The sequence below is a fragment of the Sprattus sprattus genome, assembly GCF_963457725.1.
Source record: "Sprattus sprattus genome assembly, chromosome: 7".
Classification (NCBI taxonomy): Eukaryota; Metazoa; Chordata; class Actinopteri; order Clupeiformes; family Clupeidae; genus Sprattus; species Sprattus sprattus.
This window is the reverse complement of record NC_137926.1, coordinates 32,683,294-32,699,869: the sequence shown is the minus strand read 5'-3', so window position 1 is coordinate 32,699,869 and position 16,576 is coordinate 32,683,294. Positions and strand designations below refer to the sequence as shown.

The following is a 16,576-nucleotide window of genomic DNA, read 5'->3' as shown; positions in this document are numbered from 1 at the left end:
TGTGTTTTTGAGCATTTGATCTTGTGAGAACCACCTTGAAAAACCTGCTACTTCTTGAGAAAGCTTAGGTTCTTTAATATGTGCAGCAATATGCAGATGTTGCATATCTTCTACCAGGCTGTTGTTGCAAGTGCAATTTTCTTTGCGTCAGAGTGACACTAAAAAACTGAACAAGCTGATAAAGAATGCTGTCTCTGTGCTGGGGACTGCTCTGTGCTGGGGACTGCTCTGTGCTGGGGACTGCTCTGTGCTGGGGACTGCTCTGTGCTGGGAACTGCTCTGTGCTGGGGACTGCTCTGTGCTGGGGACTGCTCTGTGCTGGGGACTGCTCTGTGCTGGGTACTGCTCTGTGCTGGGAACTGCTCTGTGCTGGGGACTGCTCTGTGCTGGGGACTGCTCTGTGCTGGGGACTGCTCTGTGCTGGGGACTGCTCTGGAGCCCCGAGAGTTGGTTGGTGAGAGAAGGATATTACACAAACTGCTCAACATAATGGACAACACTCCACATGCCCTGCACAACCTACTGGTCAGACAGCAGAGTGGTTTCAGTCAGAGGCTCCTGCAGCTCTGCTGTAATTAGGACCTCTACAGGAAGTCACTCCTGCCCACCGTAATATATAATCACGCAAGACAAAGTCATTTTCAGTTTGCTTTGCAAGATGTGCTTTTGGATTACAGAAGTTTAAAGGTAATGCCTATTTCTTACATTAGCCAGATTATCACACTTTACTTTATGCTAGTAAACGTTGTGATTTAGCTTTTAGATAAAGACTGTGATTGTGAACTTTAGGCCCACAGAAAGTTGCTGTGCTGTAGTGTGCACTTGTACTTCACATTCTTTTCAAACAGTATGGACAGGTTGAAACGATATTGAGTGTTTATGCAGCTCAGCTGGTAGAGCAAAGTGCTAACAATATCCACTGGTAGAGCAGGGGTCACCACCACCAAGGTCATGAATCCAAAATGGGGAGAACATACTTATGGAAAAGCATATTTGTACTGTGTTGTAAGTCACTTTGTATGAAAGTGTCTACTTAATGAATATAAGTAAATGACTGGGATCGTCTGCAGAAATCACCGTGTTTCAGGTTTATTGACAGTGCATGGGAGAGGAGGAAATTGAAGGACCCCAATTGTTCTCTTGATTTATGTTATGCATTTATGAATTTAAGTGGAGTTAAAAGAAAAAAAATACAACACATATAACACATTTCTTTAGATGTCTAGCCAGGGAGAGTGGCTGAGTCCTGCTATGTATCATTGTGAATAGGGGCCCAATGAAGTGTTACTGTGATGGGGGACTGTTTTGTTGTACTGGTGAGCAGCTCTAAGTTAGTTACTGTGATGGGGGACTGTTTTGTTGTACTGGTGAGCAGCTCTAAGTTAGTTACTGTGATGGGGACTGATGTGTTGAACTGGTGAGCAGCTCTAAGTTAGTTACTGTGATGGGGGACTGATGTGTTGAACTGGTGAGCAGCTCTAAGTTAGTTACTGTGATGGGGGACTGATGTGTTGAACTGGTGAGCAGCTCTAAGTTAGTTACTGTGATGGGGGACTGATGTGTTGAACTGGTGAGCAGCTCTAAGTTAGTTACTGTGATGGGGGACTGATGTGTTGAACTGGTGAGCAGCTCTAAGTTAGTTACTGTGATGGGGGACTGATGTGTTGAACTGGTGAGCAGCTCTAAGTTAGTTACTGTGATGGGGGACTGATGTGTTGTACTGTAGAGCAGCTCTAACTTAGTTACTGTGATGGGGGACTGATGTGTTGAACTGGTGAGCAGCTCTAACTTAGTTACTGTGATGGGGGACTGATGTGTTGAACTGGTGAGCAGCTCTAAGTTAGTTACTGTGATGGGGGACTGATGTGTTGAACTGGTGAGCAGCTCTAACTTAGTTACTGTGATGGGGGACTGATGTGTTGAACTGGTGAGCAGCTCTAAGTTAGTTACTGTGATGGGGGACTGATGTGTTGTACTGGTGAGCAGCTCTAACTTAGTTACTGTGATGGGGGACTGATGTGTTGAACTGGTGAGCAGCTCTAAGTTAGTTACTGTGATGGGGGACTGATGTGTTGAACTGGTGAGCAGCTCTAAGTTAGTTACTGTGATGGGGGACTGATGTGTTGTACTGGTGAGCAGCTCTAAGTTAGAACTGATGGAGATTAGACTGAGATGTGGGCAAGGCTGCTCAGAGGTCATACTAGGCCTCAGCATGCACATTCATCTCTGTATTGGACCAAACCTGGCCTGCTGGATTCTGAGGAACTAGAGATCCGATCCAGATTGAACGTTAGCCACCTCACAACCCCACAACCAAGGTGTTTTCTGTGATGAGCCGCCACCTCTCTCTCCAGACAAATAACAGGCTCAAATCTTGCAATGTCTTTGTTATAGACACGATTTTATCAATGTTTTAGGTCAGTGTTTTAAAGTCATGCAGAATTTAAAGTATTGACTTGCAATTGTCTCAGCATCTGTAAATTAGCTCTTCAATTAGTCAGAACCACCATCCAAATGTAACGGTACGCCAGACGCTAGCCGGTGGAGCCCCACTTCCACTTCTGTAGCCCTCATGTTTAGCAATTGGCAGACAAGCTATTTTTCCCTCTCCACCTGAATAGCCATTTACAGAATACCAAATTAACTTTGTGTTGACATGGTCCTTGGATCTCACTTCATTAGTTTTGCTGTCCAGAAGATTTGTAGGTGTAGGAAATGAGATGTACTCATTGGTTGAGAAGACATGATTTAAGCACAACACCCACTTATAACGTTCCACTTGACTCAAGCCCATTTGTGTCTAGCACACTTGATTGGGCCGTGCAAGATGTGAATGAAGTGCAGGTGTCCCTGTCTGATATATTTTATATGATGATGTTGAGTCTGCATCTGCACATATGGCCTTGCACATTTAAAGAGGACTGACTATGCTAATTTTCAATGATCATAATTGTATTTGTTACTAAAATAGATTTTCATGCTTGTTCAAAAAACACATTATTTGTCTTAAACAGTACATCTCTTTTCACCCTCTGTCTGAAATGTGCTCTGTTAGAACTCCTGTCTATTTAAGCCAGCCAGGTCAGCTAGGCAGGCAATAAGGAATGTGTTACGAGATTGCATCATCTTGTAGCAAGGGAAAAGGGCTGGAATTGTGTGTACTTTGGGCTTTGTAACCGGCTATATGCACAAAAAGCTTTATAACACATTCAAGGTCGAGTTACACTTCTGCGGACACAATACTGATACGGACGTGTGCATTGGTGTGTCCCCAGTATACCCTTCTTTGTGCTGTTGCAAAATCAGACACAAGCTGAGCGCATGTGTAGTCGTGCAACCTTCTTGTACTGAGTGCATGGGAACTACTGCATGCTCAGTTTCACACCTGTGCAGTGAACAGGGACATGTCTGTACGGACACACAACATTTTGCTGCAGCACAACCAAATTTGCGTCATCCACACTTTACGGAGACCATACACGGTGTCTGCAGATGTCTGCCAAACGGGAGAGGAAAAATGGGAAAGCATAATAGGTCCTCTTTAAAGAAGCATGATGGAGTTTCGGTCTAAATTTAACACGCTAACTACCTCAAAAGCATGCTAGCCTAGTTGCCACTAATAAAAGCTTGCTGACATACTGGCTTCTTTTGGCGATGTTGTGAAGGCTTACATTTTCGCGGGGTGTTCCGACCCGTACCACAGACCTAGATAGTGCATAACATGGACAGTTAGTGGGAATGAAAGGTGGTTTCATCTGTCCTTCACATGACCATGAAATTAATTTGAAGACATATTTGCTCAAAAAACATACCTCAAAAAGAGGCAAGTTGTTGCATAGATATGTGCATAGCTTTTATTCATGGGAAAATGTACTAAGACACAGAGAGAGTAAGCAGTCACATATTCTGTTCAAATTTGCCAAAAATAGGGGCTGATTTGAATGTATGTTACTCATAAAATTAGGCAGTCTTTGTCTATGGTGCTAGACAGTCACCGAACTTGACATAAGTAAATACAATCAATTCAACCCCTTTTCTTGCAGCTCTGCGTGCAGATAACTTGGAACTGTTCAAACTGTTCAGCCTAAGTGGAGCCTGTTCAGTTGAAGTGCGGCTTGTTAAGGCACCAGACTGGCATAATGGGTTGCAGCGTTCCAATGATATGACAGAGTAGTTTGGACATGGTGTGGATGATGCAAGATGGAGTGGGTTAGATATCACTTCTTCACATAATTTCACACTAATGTAAATGTACGTGTGACGGAGTGTGACTGAGTATGTGCTGTGACTGCCATACCAATGAGCCTGACTCTCTGGCAATGCCATCAGCGTGCAGCTTTGGTGCCCTGGATCTTGACCCTCCCTGATGTTTCCTTTGTGTTTGTGTGTTTTAGTGCTGGCCAACTTCAGGGGGCTGGTGCCATGTGGGTTGCCCCTGGAGATTGGAGACACGGTGCAGATTCTGGAGAAATGTGAAGGTAAGTAGGGGATGGAAAAGGCAGTGTGTTTTTGCTGTCATGATGGATAACCCAATTCAAGACATTGTGAAGTTAAAGTTTTAGAAATCTAGAAGTTAATTTGTGAACGTTCTACTATTGCTACTACACAAGACTTACACTGGTGAGCGTAGAGGTGGACCGCTCCAAGCATCGAGAAACAGGAAATCTGCCACTTAATATTTTCTTGCATGCTTGCTTTGATATACCTGACATGATGAGTATATAAAACTACACATAATGTAATGTCAAGCCATGAGTTGTGCTGTTCTTCTGCAAGAAACTACAGAGATATTTACAGATAGTGACTGTCATTGAATGCAAAAATGAAATATTTTGTTCCCATAGGTTGGTATAGAGGATTCATAATTAAGAATCCAACTACTAAGGTGAGCTAAACACGCTCTTTCGTTTTGTAGCATACATGTAGGCTTATAGTACCAAGCGGAATATTTCTTCTATCATAATCTTTAGTGTCATACAGTTTTACAAAATCATCCAAATTATGTAAAATATTTAGACCATTATTAAATAATCATTCAAAACATTGTGTTTTGTTTTGTTCTGTAAATCCGTAATATCCTATATGGCCTGTGAAGGGTTTTGTATATTGACAGTATTGACAGTATATTGACAAGGGTTTTGTATATTGATGCAAAAAGCGCATTATGTCATCATATTTTTAATATAATGAGATCTTGATGGGATTCCCATTTCTATTCATGACATACAGTGCCCTCCACAAATATTGGCACCCCTAGTGAATATGAGCTAAACAGGCTATAAAAAAATATGTCTTTGCTGTTTATCCTCTCAGTCTTTCACTCGAAATATACACAAAAATCTTACCTTTTCATTGAAGTAAAATTATTAAAAGAAAAAAAAAACATTGACATTAAATACATATTTTCCCCCAAAACATGTGTGCCACAATTATTGGCACCCCTTAATGTAATGTTTTGTGCAGCCTCCATTTGCCAAGATAATAGCTCCGAGTCTTCTCCTATAATGCATGATGAGGTTGGTGAACACATGGCACGGGATCTGAGACCATTCCTACATGCAGTATCTCTTCAGATCCTTCAGAATCTGAGGTCAACGTTTATAGACTTAGCTACAGCTCATCCCACAGATTTTCTATGGGGTTGAGGTCAGGGGACTGTGATGGCCATGGCAAAACCTTTATTCTGTGGTCTGTGAACCATTTTTGTGTTAATTTTGAGGTGTGCCTAGAATCATTGTCCTGCTGGAAGGTCCAACCACAGCCCATTTTAAGGCTTACTGGAGGGGGCTGTTAGGTTTTCATTTAATATCTGCTGGTATTTGATGGAGTCCATGATACCATGTATCCTAACAAGATGTCCAGGGCCTTTGAAAGAAAAACAGCCCCACAACATCAAAAATCCGCCACCATACTTCACATTGGGTATGGGGTGCTTTCTATATGGCTATCTTTCTGTCTACGCCAAACCCACCTTTGATGTTTGTTGCCAAAAAGCTTTATTTTGGTCTCATCTGTCCATATAACTCGGTCCCATTGAAAGTCTGACTTTCATTTGGCAAACTGTAGGCGCTTTAGTTTGTTGTTGATTGACAGCAGAGGCTTTCTTCTGGCAACCCTCCAAAACAACTTGTGGTGATGTAAGTGGCGTCTGATGGTAGTTTTGGAGACTTTCTGACCCCAAGACTCAACTAACCTCAACAATTCTCCAGCTGTGATCCTTGGAGATTTTTTTGCCAGTAGAACCATCCCCCTCACGGTGCGTGGGGTCAATGTACTGTACAGACACGTCCTCTTCCTGGCTGATTCTTAACATCTCCTGTCGCTTTAAACTTCTTAATTATTTCCATGATAGTGGAAATGGGTATTTTCAACTGTTTAGAGATTTTCTTGTGTCCATTTCTTGATTTGTGCAGCTCTACAACTTTTTATCGAACATCATCACTGTGTTATTTGTGTCTTTCCCATAGTGATGAATGACTAATGGAATTGGGCCTGTGTCACCAAATATTTGTAAGCCAGTGGAACTGGAAGTCATGGTTGACCTCATTAGAGTTCCTTATCAAACAGGTGAACTTAAAAATGTAAAATATGACTGGAAATATACTTCAGTTAGATTTGAATTAAATATTTTTCTAGGGATGCCAATAATTGTGGCACACATGTTTTGGGGAAAAATATGTATTTAATGCCAACAGTTTTTTTTTTTCTTTCAATAATTTTACTTCAATGAAAAGGTAAGATTTTTGTGAATATTTTGAGTGAAAAACCAAGAGGATTAACAGCAAAGACATATTTTTTTATAGCCTGTTTAGCTCATATTCACTAGGGGTGCCAATATTCGTGGAGGGCACTCTATCGTAGTGAAATCCTTATGAATTATTGATCAAACTGTATTTCATTCGATCTCTATTTCACAGGGAATATTCCCAAGCTGTTACATCCATTTGAAGAGTGCTCATATCAAGAACAAAGGGTAAGAACCAAAGCCATTGCTCTGGTGTTGGCTATAATGTAGATTTAGTTTGTTCTAAATGCATAAATCTTTCTTACACCCGGTGCGAGGCAGGATGAGATGTAAAAAAAAAAAAAAAGCAAGGTATGACGGCTCTTTGTCTTGCTCTACAGGCAGTTTGAAAGCGTCATTCCAATGGAGGACTCTGTCATCACAGAGATGACCGTGAGCTTGAGGGACTGGGGAGTCATGTGGAAGCAGCTCTATGTGGTGAGTGGCACAGTGCTGCAGGCTGGCTGGCAGGCTGGCTGGCTCGCTCTGGAGACCTAGGCAAGGTCCTCTTCACCCCAGGAAGCTGTTTGGCATGCCTTCACAATAATACAACAGCTGCATAGAATCTGTACTGCTGTGCATTTTTGAAAAATGCATTGACAGTGAGTAAAAATATGATCAAAAATACAACAAAGCCTGTCCAAAGTACTCAAAATATGTAACAATAATTAAACAAGTAGCAAAGTGTATAACAATATATAAGCACGAACATGATGTATGCATAACTCTTTTCTGCCACGGCAACTCTCTCTCTCTCTCTGTACCCCTCTTTCTATATACCTCTGTGTCCACCTTTTCTGTCTCATAGAGGCAACATCCTCCTCAGCCGGGTGTTTCTGTATCTACCTATTACCAGTACAAGGTTGTGGTCACTGAGACCACACTCTCTGCCTCTGCTTGATATTTCTGACAGCAAATGAAGCATTTCATTCTGCTCCGTTCGAAAATGTTAATTCATGTGTCGTGGTTTGCTCTGCATTGTATTGTATTTTCTTGGATCTCTGATCATGTTATTGACTCTTCCACCCTCTGTACAGAAGAATGAGGGTGATCTGTTCCACCGGCTGTGGCACGTGATGAATGAGATTCTGGAGCTGCGGCAGCAGGTTCTGGTGGGCCACCTGACCCACGACTGCATGAGCAACATCAAGCAGCATATCACAGCGCGCCTGGACTGGGGCAATGAGTAAGTGTGAAACAAAGGCCCTGGTGCTTTTGTCTTTCAACCTTCATTTGTCAGAATATTCACCCTGAGACATGGAGGTCCTTGGGGGAGTAACAGCTTGTTTGATGTCAGGCTCAGTCTTGGCATGCTGCAGCATGTATGCGTACTACCTGAAATCGTTATGTTAAAGTAGGCTAGTAATTATGCAGTGAATATATGCAAAGCTAGTCCTCGAAAATGCTGTGATATGTTTAGCCTGTGTAATATTTGTGATCTCACATTTTCATAATAGTGAATAGTGCTTTACAAAGGCTGTGCCTTAAGCTGCATTCCCTAGGAAAACACACGTTACTATGTGAAGTCACGTACTAAGCACAGGCAATCAATCCATCTGGAAAAATATAACTTTAATAGAATAGCATGGAACAGTTAAATAGGAGCTGGGTCGTGAACATAGTTTTCTTTGCATTAACAAGTTGTACCAGAAACAACACCTATACATTTAATTTCAAAGGACAGTGTCCAAAAACTTTTATGTTAAGCATCAAATGTATTTTCTATGAATTGCTGATGTAACAGTGTGCCAAAATAATTGTTAATTTGCCTTTTCTTCTAGTATTTAGTTTGTTTGTAGCAGTAATTGTGTGTCATGCTTTGGCAGGCAGCTAGGTTTGGATCTTGTTCCCAGGAGGGAGTTTAGCATGGTGGACCCAGACGAGATCAGCGTCACTGAGCTCTACCAGCTGGTGGGTACTGTGTGCTTACCCATGAGTCATCCGTGCTTATCAACACCTACATGCTGCATCGTTGCCATAGAAACTGACGCTGCAGTGCTGTTGTGTTGCAAGGACACAACAGTAGGATTTTATCGTCTCTAGTTACGCGGTTACTCACACAGAGATACACACACCCACACATACTCACGCACAGATACATACATACAGGCATACATACTCACACAGAGATACATACAGTACATACAGGCATAAACACCCACGCATACTCACACAGAGATACATACACACAGGCACACACACTCACACATACTCACACAGAGATACATTCACACAGACACTCACACAAACTCACACAGAGATACATACACACAGGCACACACACTCACACTAACACAGAGATACATACACACAGGCATACACACTCACACAGAGATACATACACACAGGCACACACACTCACACATACTCACACAGAGATACATTCACACAGACACACACACTCACACAGAGATACACACACACAGGCACACACACTCACACTCACACAGAGACACATACACACAGGCACATACACTCACACATACAGTAGATACATACACACAGGCCTAACCCCTCACACATACTCACAAAGAGATACATACACACAGGCATACACACTCACATAGATACATACACACAGACACACACACTCACACATACAGTAGATACATACACACAGGCATAACCCCTCACACATACTCACAAAGAGATACATACACACAGGCATACACTCTCACAGAGATAAATACACACACACAGGCACACACACTCACATACTCACACAAAAACAAAACCCTTACAATTTAGTTGGCTGTGAATGAGGAAATTACAGTAATTAAGCACAAAGAGTGATGTCGAGTTAATGGTAATTCAGGTTGCTGTTTGCACACAGAGATGCAAATGGTTACACACATCATTATTAAGGGGCTCTGTGGATGTGCTATCAATTACAAGACATAATATTGGTCTCGTGGTCCCATGGTGGCCATATATCAAATCATTGAAGTCATTGCCCAGTGAATATGGCAGCTTCACATCACCGACCGAGTGTAGATGCTTTTCCAGAGCTAACTGATAGCTGATGGTGTCTTTCCTCTAGGCTGGTTGAAAGTGTATGTTATTGGTGTTTTAAGAGGTGTACATGAACAAAGAATGAGTGAGTAGAGTTGTGAGGCAGAGATAAAGAAAGAGAGAGAGAAGTGTCATCACAAAGACAAGGAAAGAGTGAACATGATGGCATGATATGGGAGTCTGTATCGGTATGTATGCACATTCATCTTTATTTTGGCCTTCATAGCCATAGTGAAACAAATCTTAAGTAATCTTTCCTTAAGAAAACTGCATCACATAATCCCATGCTCCAGCAGATTACCCACACCTCTGTGGTTCCCAGGACTGCTTCATTGTACAATATGATTTGCAATGAATATTTGGTTTCTATATGGAAATGACCATGTATGCTGCTTCACTCATTTCTTTGGACCTCATCTGTCAGATGGAGCGGAGGCACCGAAAGAAAGAGCTTCCTGCTCAGGCCAGCATGCATCACCTGTTTGTTCAGATGAAGGGTCTGATGAGCACCAGTCTGGGGGAGGAGCTGGAAGTATTCCTCTTCATCTACGACAGCAGAGAAAGTCGTCCAATCAGGTATGTGGTCTTTACAACATCTTAAGGACCTCAATTAGATTAGATAAACTTGATTTTGGCTTTGGCTTTGGCTCCCAGCTACAAATGACTCAGCTTGTGTTTCACCATGAGATGAGATTTTCAGTGTTATTAAAAATGGTATTAATTGTGATATTTATTAAAATAATAACTTTTTTTCATGGCATGAATGGCCAGCCAGCTATCCTGTTCAAACTAAAAGATTAATTCGATTGATTAAATGAAATTGTTGGACAACTAGAAGGTTTTTTTTTAAATCACTCAAGATCATATTGACACTTTTCCCACAAGTTCCAGACCTGCAATGGTCTGTATGTGAGACTGTGAAATGAACTGTAGAATAAATATTTGATGGATCTTTTTTTCTCCTCTGCCCCTTGATGTTAAAGGGTTTTATATACTGTCTTCACTCCTCCTTGGGTGTGAATTATTCACTGTGATCAATACCCCAGGGTACACGGGAGTGAGTGAATGCAAGAAACTGCACAAGCCTCAGTGGAGTCCTCCTCATAATTAATCAGCCTCCGCAGACCTAGGGATAGGCCACTGATCTGTGCTCAGAGCAGTCCTCTCTTCCTCTTCCTCTTCCTCTTCCACTGACTCACTCAACTGTGCTGTGATGGGTGGACGACCCAAGCTCACCTAACTCCCATGTGTCTTGCAGTGAGAGGGTCGTAGTGCGTCTGAATAAACAAGGAGTTCCAAGTGCGTTGGAGAAGACTGAGCGGCAGTGCACTCTCTTTGTTGTAAGTGCCCTCCCCCTATACTGCTCTGATGTGTCAAGGATCAGAGCCATTTAAAAGCATTAGCTGTGATTGTAGTGGTATTATTAGAAACTGGACACTACTGATGCAAGCACGTGTGAGACACGTGTGTCCAGCAACAGTGTTCACACATTATGTTACAGTATGTTGAGGTCAGGGCATCTGTCTGAATATCTGAGCTCCCTGTGTAGAGGGAGTTTGTACAATTTTGTTCCGCAACTGCTCCAGGAGATACCACTATAATATTAGAGCTTTTCACACACCTGTTTGAAACCATCAAATTGATTCGCTGTACAGTTAAATCACTGTTGAATAAAAATGTGTGTGTGTGTTTTTTTAAGGATTTGGGGAGTAGCGATCTACGAAAAGATGTTTATGTTGTAGCTCATATTATTAGAATCGGTAAGAGTTACTGGATGCCTTGTTGTCCAGAATTTTCAACGAAACACCATGCGTTTTTGTGTATGTGTATTCCACTGGATATCATTTATAAGGTTGAATACTTGTTTCATGTCAAGTTGTCTGTGTGATTATGTGCATGACCTCAACTAGCAGAGTCTCATTGTGGTGACAGTTATATGTCCATTATAATGTCTTATGTCCATCGCATGTAACCACCCTTTCCATTTTGTGCCATTGGCACGACTGTGTTACTTGTGGATTGTTGTCTTACTGTTATTGTACTATTGGTGCGCTATATAGTATATGTAAATAATTGTTGTTTGGAAGTGACTGAATGCCTAATTTATAATATTTCATTAGACAAGAGACTTTGAGATCTATCTAACTTAGCATCATCTTCTGGTGTATATCACAACTTATTTAGATGGTAATGTTTGACGCCTGTGACAGCTGTTGCAAAAATGACAGAAAGTACTATTGTACAATTCACACTAGGTATCAAGCCATGTCCATGACAGTTCAGTCGTAGCAGTTTTCCCAGTGAAATGACTTGTGCTGTTCTGCACTGTGTAATCTCCACCTCTGGATATGATTTCCAGGGCGAATGGTGGCAGGGGAGAAGAAGAATGTCTGTAATGCACAGTACAGACGGCCTTACGGTTGTGCCATCATCAGCATTGCTGACCTCTTGACTGTAGATTCCAAGGATGACCACCTACTGAAGGTGTATGCGTGAGTGCACCAAAATATTCTTATACCCGTATAACCTTAACACTGGTTACACAGAAAACTACAGAAAATGTACACTAATGTAGGTCATAGTGCGTGAAGCAGGTTAGCTAGTTAAAGTGAAACTTTGTTCATATTCTTTAACCTTCTCTGTCCTCCCTGGATAGGGGTGTCAGTGATCATGTGGCCATGTTTATAGTGATAGACATTTATTTGTTAATTCTACTGTCACCCACACCAAATGTCAACAAAATCATTCCTAAGACATTTGACATGGTCTTTCTTGTGACAGATGTAATATGGAAAGTGAGTGGTACCAGATTCATGACAACATCATCAGGAAGGTCAGCTCCAGATACAGCCTGGTTGGCTCCAACACAGGTATGAGTACTGGATTTATAAACTCCTCAAAAAAAGTTCGGAAACTTTTCTTCAGTCGATTATCCCTGGTATTGTATATCGTTGGAAAGCCTGATTAGTCACCTTTACAACGAGGTACAACTTGTAAGGATCGTGCATTCGTGGAATGAGCAGCACAGCTAACCGTGTGGGTAGCGGCCCACATTTTTTTGCCAAAATCCCCTGCAATATTCTTTTGTTGTTATTCACTCTTGTTTTGTGTTCTTTGGTGGATTGGATGATTCTCCCACAGTATTAAGGAAAAAACAACACATATTGACCATTTTTACACTTTATTCATTTTACACTGTCAGGGACCTCAGTAGCATGTGGAAGATCCATACGCAGCCACAACAGCTTGGCACCTCCTGTGGGATGGCATCCCATTCCTGAACCAGAATTTGTAGCTGTTGTTGGTCACTCTGGCACGTTCTGCACGCCCAAGCAGATCCCACAAGTATTCAATTTGGTTTAGGTCTGGACTCACGGCAGGCCTTTCCATCCTCTCCACTCCCAAGTTCTTGAGGTACTCTGTGATGATCCTGCCTCTGTGGGGGCGAGCGTTGTCATCCTGGAGGATGGAGTTAGGTCCCAGATTCTGGAGATATGGGGTCGCCATTGGCTCCAGAATCTCATTCTGATATCTCAATAAATTCCAACAGAAGAATATTGCAGGGGATTTTGGCAAACATTTTTGGGATGCTACCCACACGGTTAGCTGTGTTGCTCATTCCATGAATGCACGATCCACATGCTACTGAGGTCCCTGACAGTGTAAAATGAATAAAGTGTAAAAATGGTCAATATGTTTTTTTTTTTCTTAATACTGTGGGAGAATCATCAAATCCACCAAGCAACTCAAAACAAGAGTGAATAACAACAGAAGAATATTGCAGGGGGTTTTGGCACATTTGTTTGGGCCACTACCCACACGGTTAGCTGTGCTGCTCATTCCACGAATGCACCATCCTTACAAATTGTACCTCGTTGTAAAGGTGACTAATCAGTCTTTCCAACGATATACAATACAATACCAATTGGTATTATTATAAGGGGAGGGATAATTGACTGAGGAAATGTTTCCGAACTTTTTTTGAGGAGTTTATATGAAAAGAGTCATTAAGAACAATGACTGAAGACATTTGAGAATGGAATGACAGAAATTGTATGAAAAGTGATGGAAAGATACTCAGTAAACACATCATTGAGAGATGGCAGATAGTTGTCTGTCTAATAACTATAATTAAGTAAATACACAGATATATAGAGACGTTTTAATCTATCTCACTTGAATCACCTTTCTCTGGATGTGTCCTCTTCAGGGCTGTCCATTTCCCTGCAGCTGCTTCACGGAGACATGGAGCAGATCCGGAAGGACTACATGCGCCTCTTCACACGGAACATCTCCATCACCAAGAGACTGGGCTTCTCTGACATCATCATACCAGGTGAGATTCAGACATGACAACATCTCCATCACCTAGAGACTGGGCTTCTCTGACATCATCATACCAGGTGAGATTTAGACATGACAACATCTCCATCACCTAGAGACTGGGCTTCTCTGACATCATCATACCAGGTGAGATTTAGACATGACAACATCTCCATCACCTAGAGACTGGGCTTCTCTGACATCATCATACCAGGTGAGATTCAGACATGACAACATCTCCATCACCTAGAGACTGGGCTTCTCTGACATCATCATACCAGGTGAGATTCAGACATGACAACATCTCCATCACCAAGAGACTGGGCTTCTCTGACATCATCATACCAGGTGAGATTCAGACATGACAACATCTCCATCACCTAGAGACTGGGCTTCTCTGACATCATCATACCAGGTGAGATTCAGACATGACAACATCTCCATCACCTAGAGACTGGGCTTCTCTGACATCATCATACCAGGTGAGATTCAGACATGACAACATCTCCATCACCTAGAGACTGGGCTTCTCTGACATCATCATACCAGGTGAGATTCAGACATGACAACATCTCCATCACCTAGAGACTGGGCTTCTCTGACATCATCATACCAGGTGAGATTCAGACATGACAACATCTCCATCACCTAGAGACTGGGCTTCTCTGACATCATCATACCAGGTGAGATTCAGACATGACAACATCTCCATCACCAAGAGACTGGGCTTCTCTGACATCATCATACCAGGTGAGATTCAGACATGACAACATCTCCATCACCTAGAGACTGGGCTTCTCTGACATCATCATACCAGGTGAGATTTAGACATGACAACATCTCCATCACCAAGAGACTGGGCTTCTCTGACATCATCATACCAGGTGAGATTTAGACATGACAACATCTCCATCACCTAGAGACTGGGCTTCTCTGACATCATCATACCAGGTGAGATTTAGACAGGACAACGAGGGGGGGACTACATGAAGTAGATTGTATCACACCTCTTTTAGGGGTAACTGTGATATCATTTCCCAGTCTATACATTTATATCCATATAGTTATGTCATTAGGAAAACCACAACTTACCAACCTACCAACTAGTCCCAAGCTTCTTAGGTGTGCCACAAAATTCATATGACTAAAACTCAGTAAACGAAACAAATGATGTTGCCTAGAAGGGTAATAAGTAGAAAAAGAAGAAAGCTCATCCAGCTCAAAAGTAGAATTGTTTGGATGTTGTTGCCTGTGTAGGTGATTGTAATGCCTGTAAAAGGATCCTTTTTGATCTATAAGTGATTATATCAATCTCTAAATTGGACCCTTTTTTCAGGGGAGATGAGGAATGATCTGTATGTAACCTTGGAGAAGGGTGAATTTGAGAAAGGGGGGAAGAGTGTCGCTCGTAATGTGGAGATCAGTGTACACGTTCTTGGAGCTGATGGACAGGTTCTCAAGGTAAGCTGTGTCATGACTGTCTCATTATTACTCAGAATATTGTAAATCATATCCAATATTGACCTGTTAGATCCATTGGGAAAAACTAAGTATTAGAAAGTATATAATATAACATCATCATATCATACTAACCTTTGCATTGGAATGACAAGTTCTGCAAGAAACTATGCTTTAAAATCAACTGCTGGCCGAAGTATTTAAGCCCTTACTTTTTTTCATCTTTTGAGTTTTTTTGTCAATGTGGGATGCCATGTGCTTAATCATTTTATTGTGTATACAGAATATACAGGTCATGGAATCTACCCAATTTAAAATGAAGCCCTTCCCCTGTGTCTCTTAACCAGGACCTGGTCTGTGCTGGCTCTGGAGAGCTAGGAGTGGAACAGCATGACTCGTTTGTGCTGTACCACAGTAACAGTCCGCGATGGGCAGAGCAGATCAAACTGCCCATCCCTATGGAGCTGTTCAGAGGGCTGCACATACGCTTCGAGTTCAGGCACTGCTCCAGTAAGTTTGCTAACCTAGTCTGCATTTAGTCAAGACTACTTAGACTTATGTCTTTGAGAGACTGCCACACATATCCACTTGCTACTGATACTATCAATGACAGGATATTTGAATACCAAGCAGGACCTCATTATTCTCTGATTCATTTCATTCATAACAAATACATGTATTTTCATGATGTACAACATATGCTGATTGTTATAAATGTTACACCCATACATTTGTAATGTGTCTTTCTCCGTAGTTATGGAAACTGTGTTATACATGATTGGGTTAGGGGCTCAAAAGGCTGTAATCATAAAAAATGAAAGCAGTACTTCCAGTTCAAAAAAATCTTGATTTAAGCTACATTCGATTCAGGTCTTTATACACCAGCAGGACTGTGTGTGAACATTTGGTATGGGTCCTTAGTGCAGATTTGACAGTCGACTGCGTCACAATCTGCTCCCAGTCAAGTGTGGCAGGAAATGAAACTGAGAACAGTAGCTA

At 41.8% G+C, this 16,576-nt stretch overlaps 1 protein-coding gene across 1 annotated transcript in view; it reads left to right on the top strand.

The window, feature by feature from the left end:
* Positions 1–16,576, top strand: part of dock4a (dedicator of cytokinesis 4a) — a gene marked incomplete at both ends in the record, with an annotated part of 47,685 nt that overhangs the window by 4,254 nt on the left and 26,855 nt on the right. Inside the window, 15 exons of the mRNA XM_080841801.1 lie at positions 4,395–4,478; positions 4,845–4,885; positions 6,918–6,973; positions 7,126–7,222; positions 7,822–7,970; positions 8,611–8,695; positions 10,221–10,372; positions 11,055–11,136; positions 11,496–11,556; positions 12,156–12,288; positions 12,578–12,666; positions 14,007–14,086; positions 14,937–15,003; positions 15,456–15,580; positions 15,925–16,087. Coding sequence (XP_080697927.1) covers positions 4,395–4,478; positions 4,845–4,885; positions 6,918–6,973; positions 7,126–7,222; positions 7,822–7,970; positions 8,611–8,695; positions 10,221–10,372; positions 11,055–11,136; positions 11,496–11,556; positions 12,156–12,288; positions 12,578–12,666; positions 14,007–14,086; positions 14,937–15,003; positions 15,456–15,580; positions 15,925–16,087 — 1,464 coding nt within the window. The remainder of the gene's footprint in view (positions 1–4,394; positions 4,479–4,844; positions 4,886–6,917; positions 6,974–7,125; positions 7,223–7,821; positions 7,971–8,610; positions 8,696–10,220; positions 10,373–11,054; positions 11,137–11,495; positions 11,557–12,155; positions 12,289–12,577; positions 12,667–14,006; positions 14,087–14,936; positions 15,004–15,455; positions 15,581–15,924; positions 16,088–16,576) is intronic.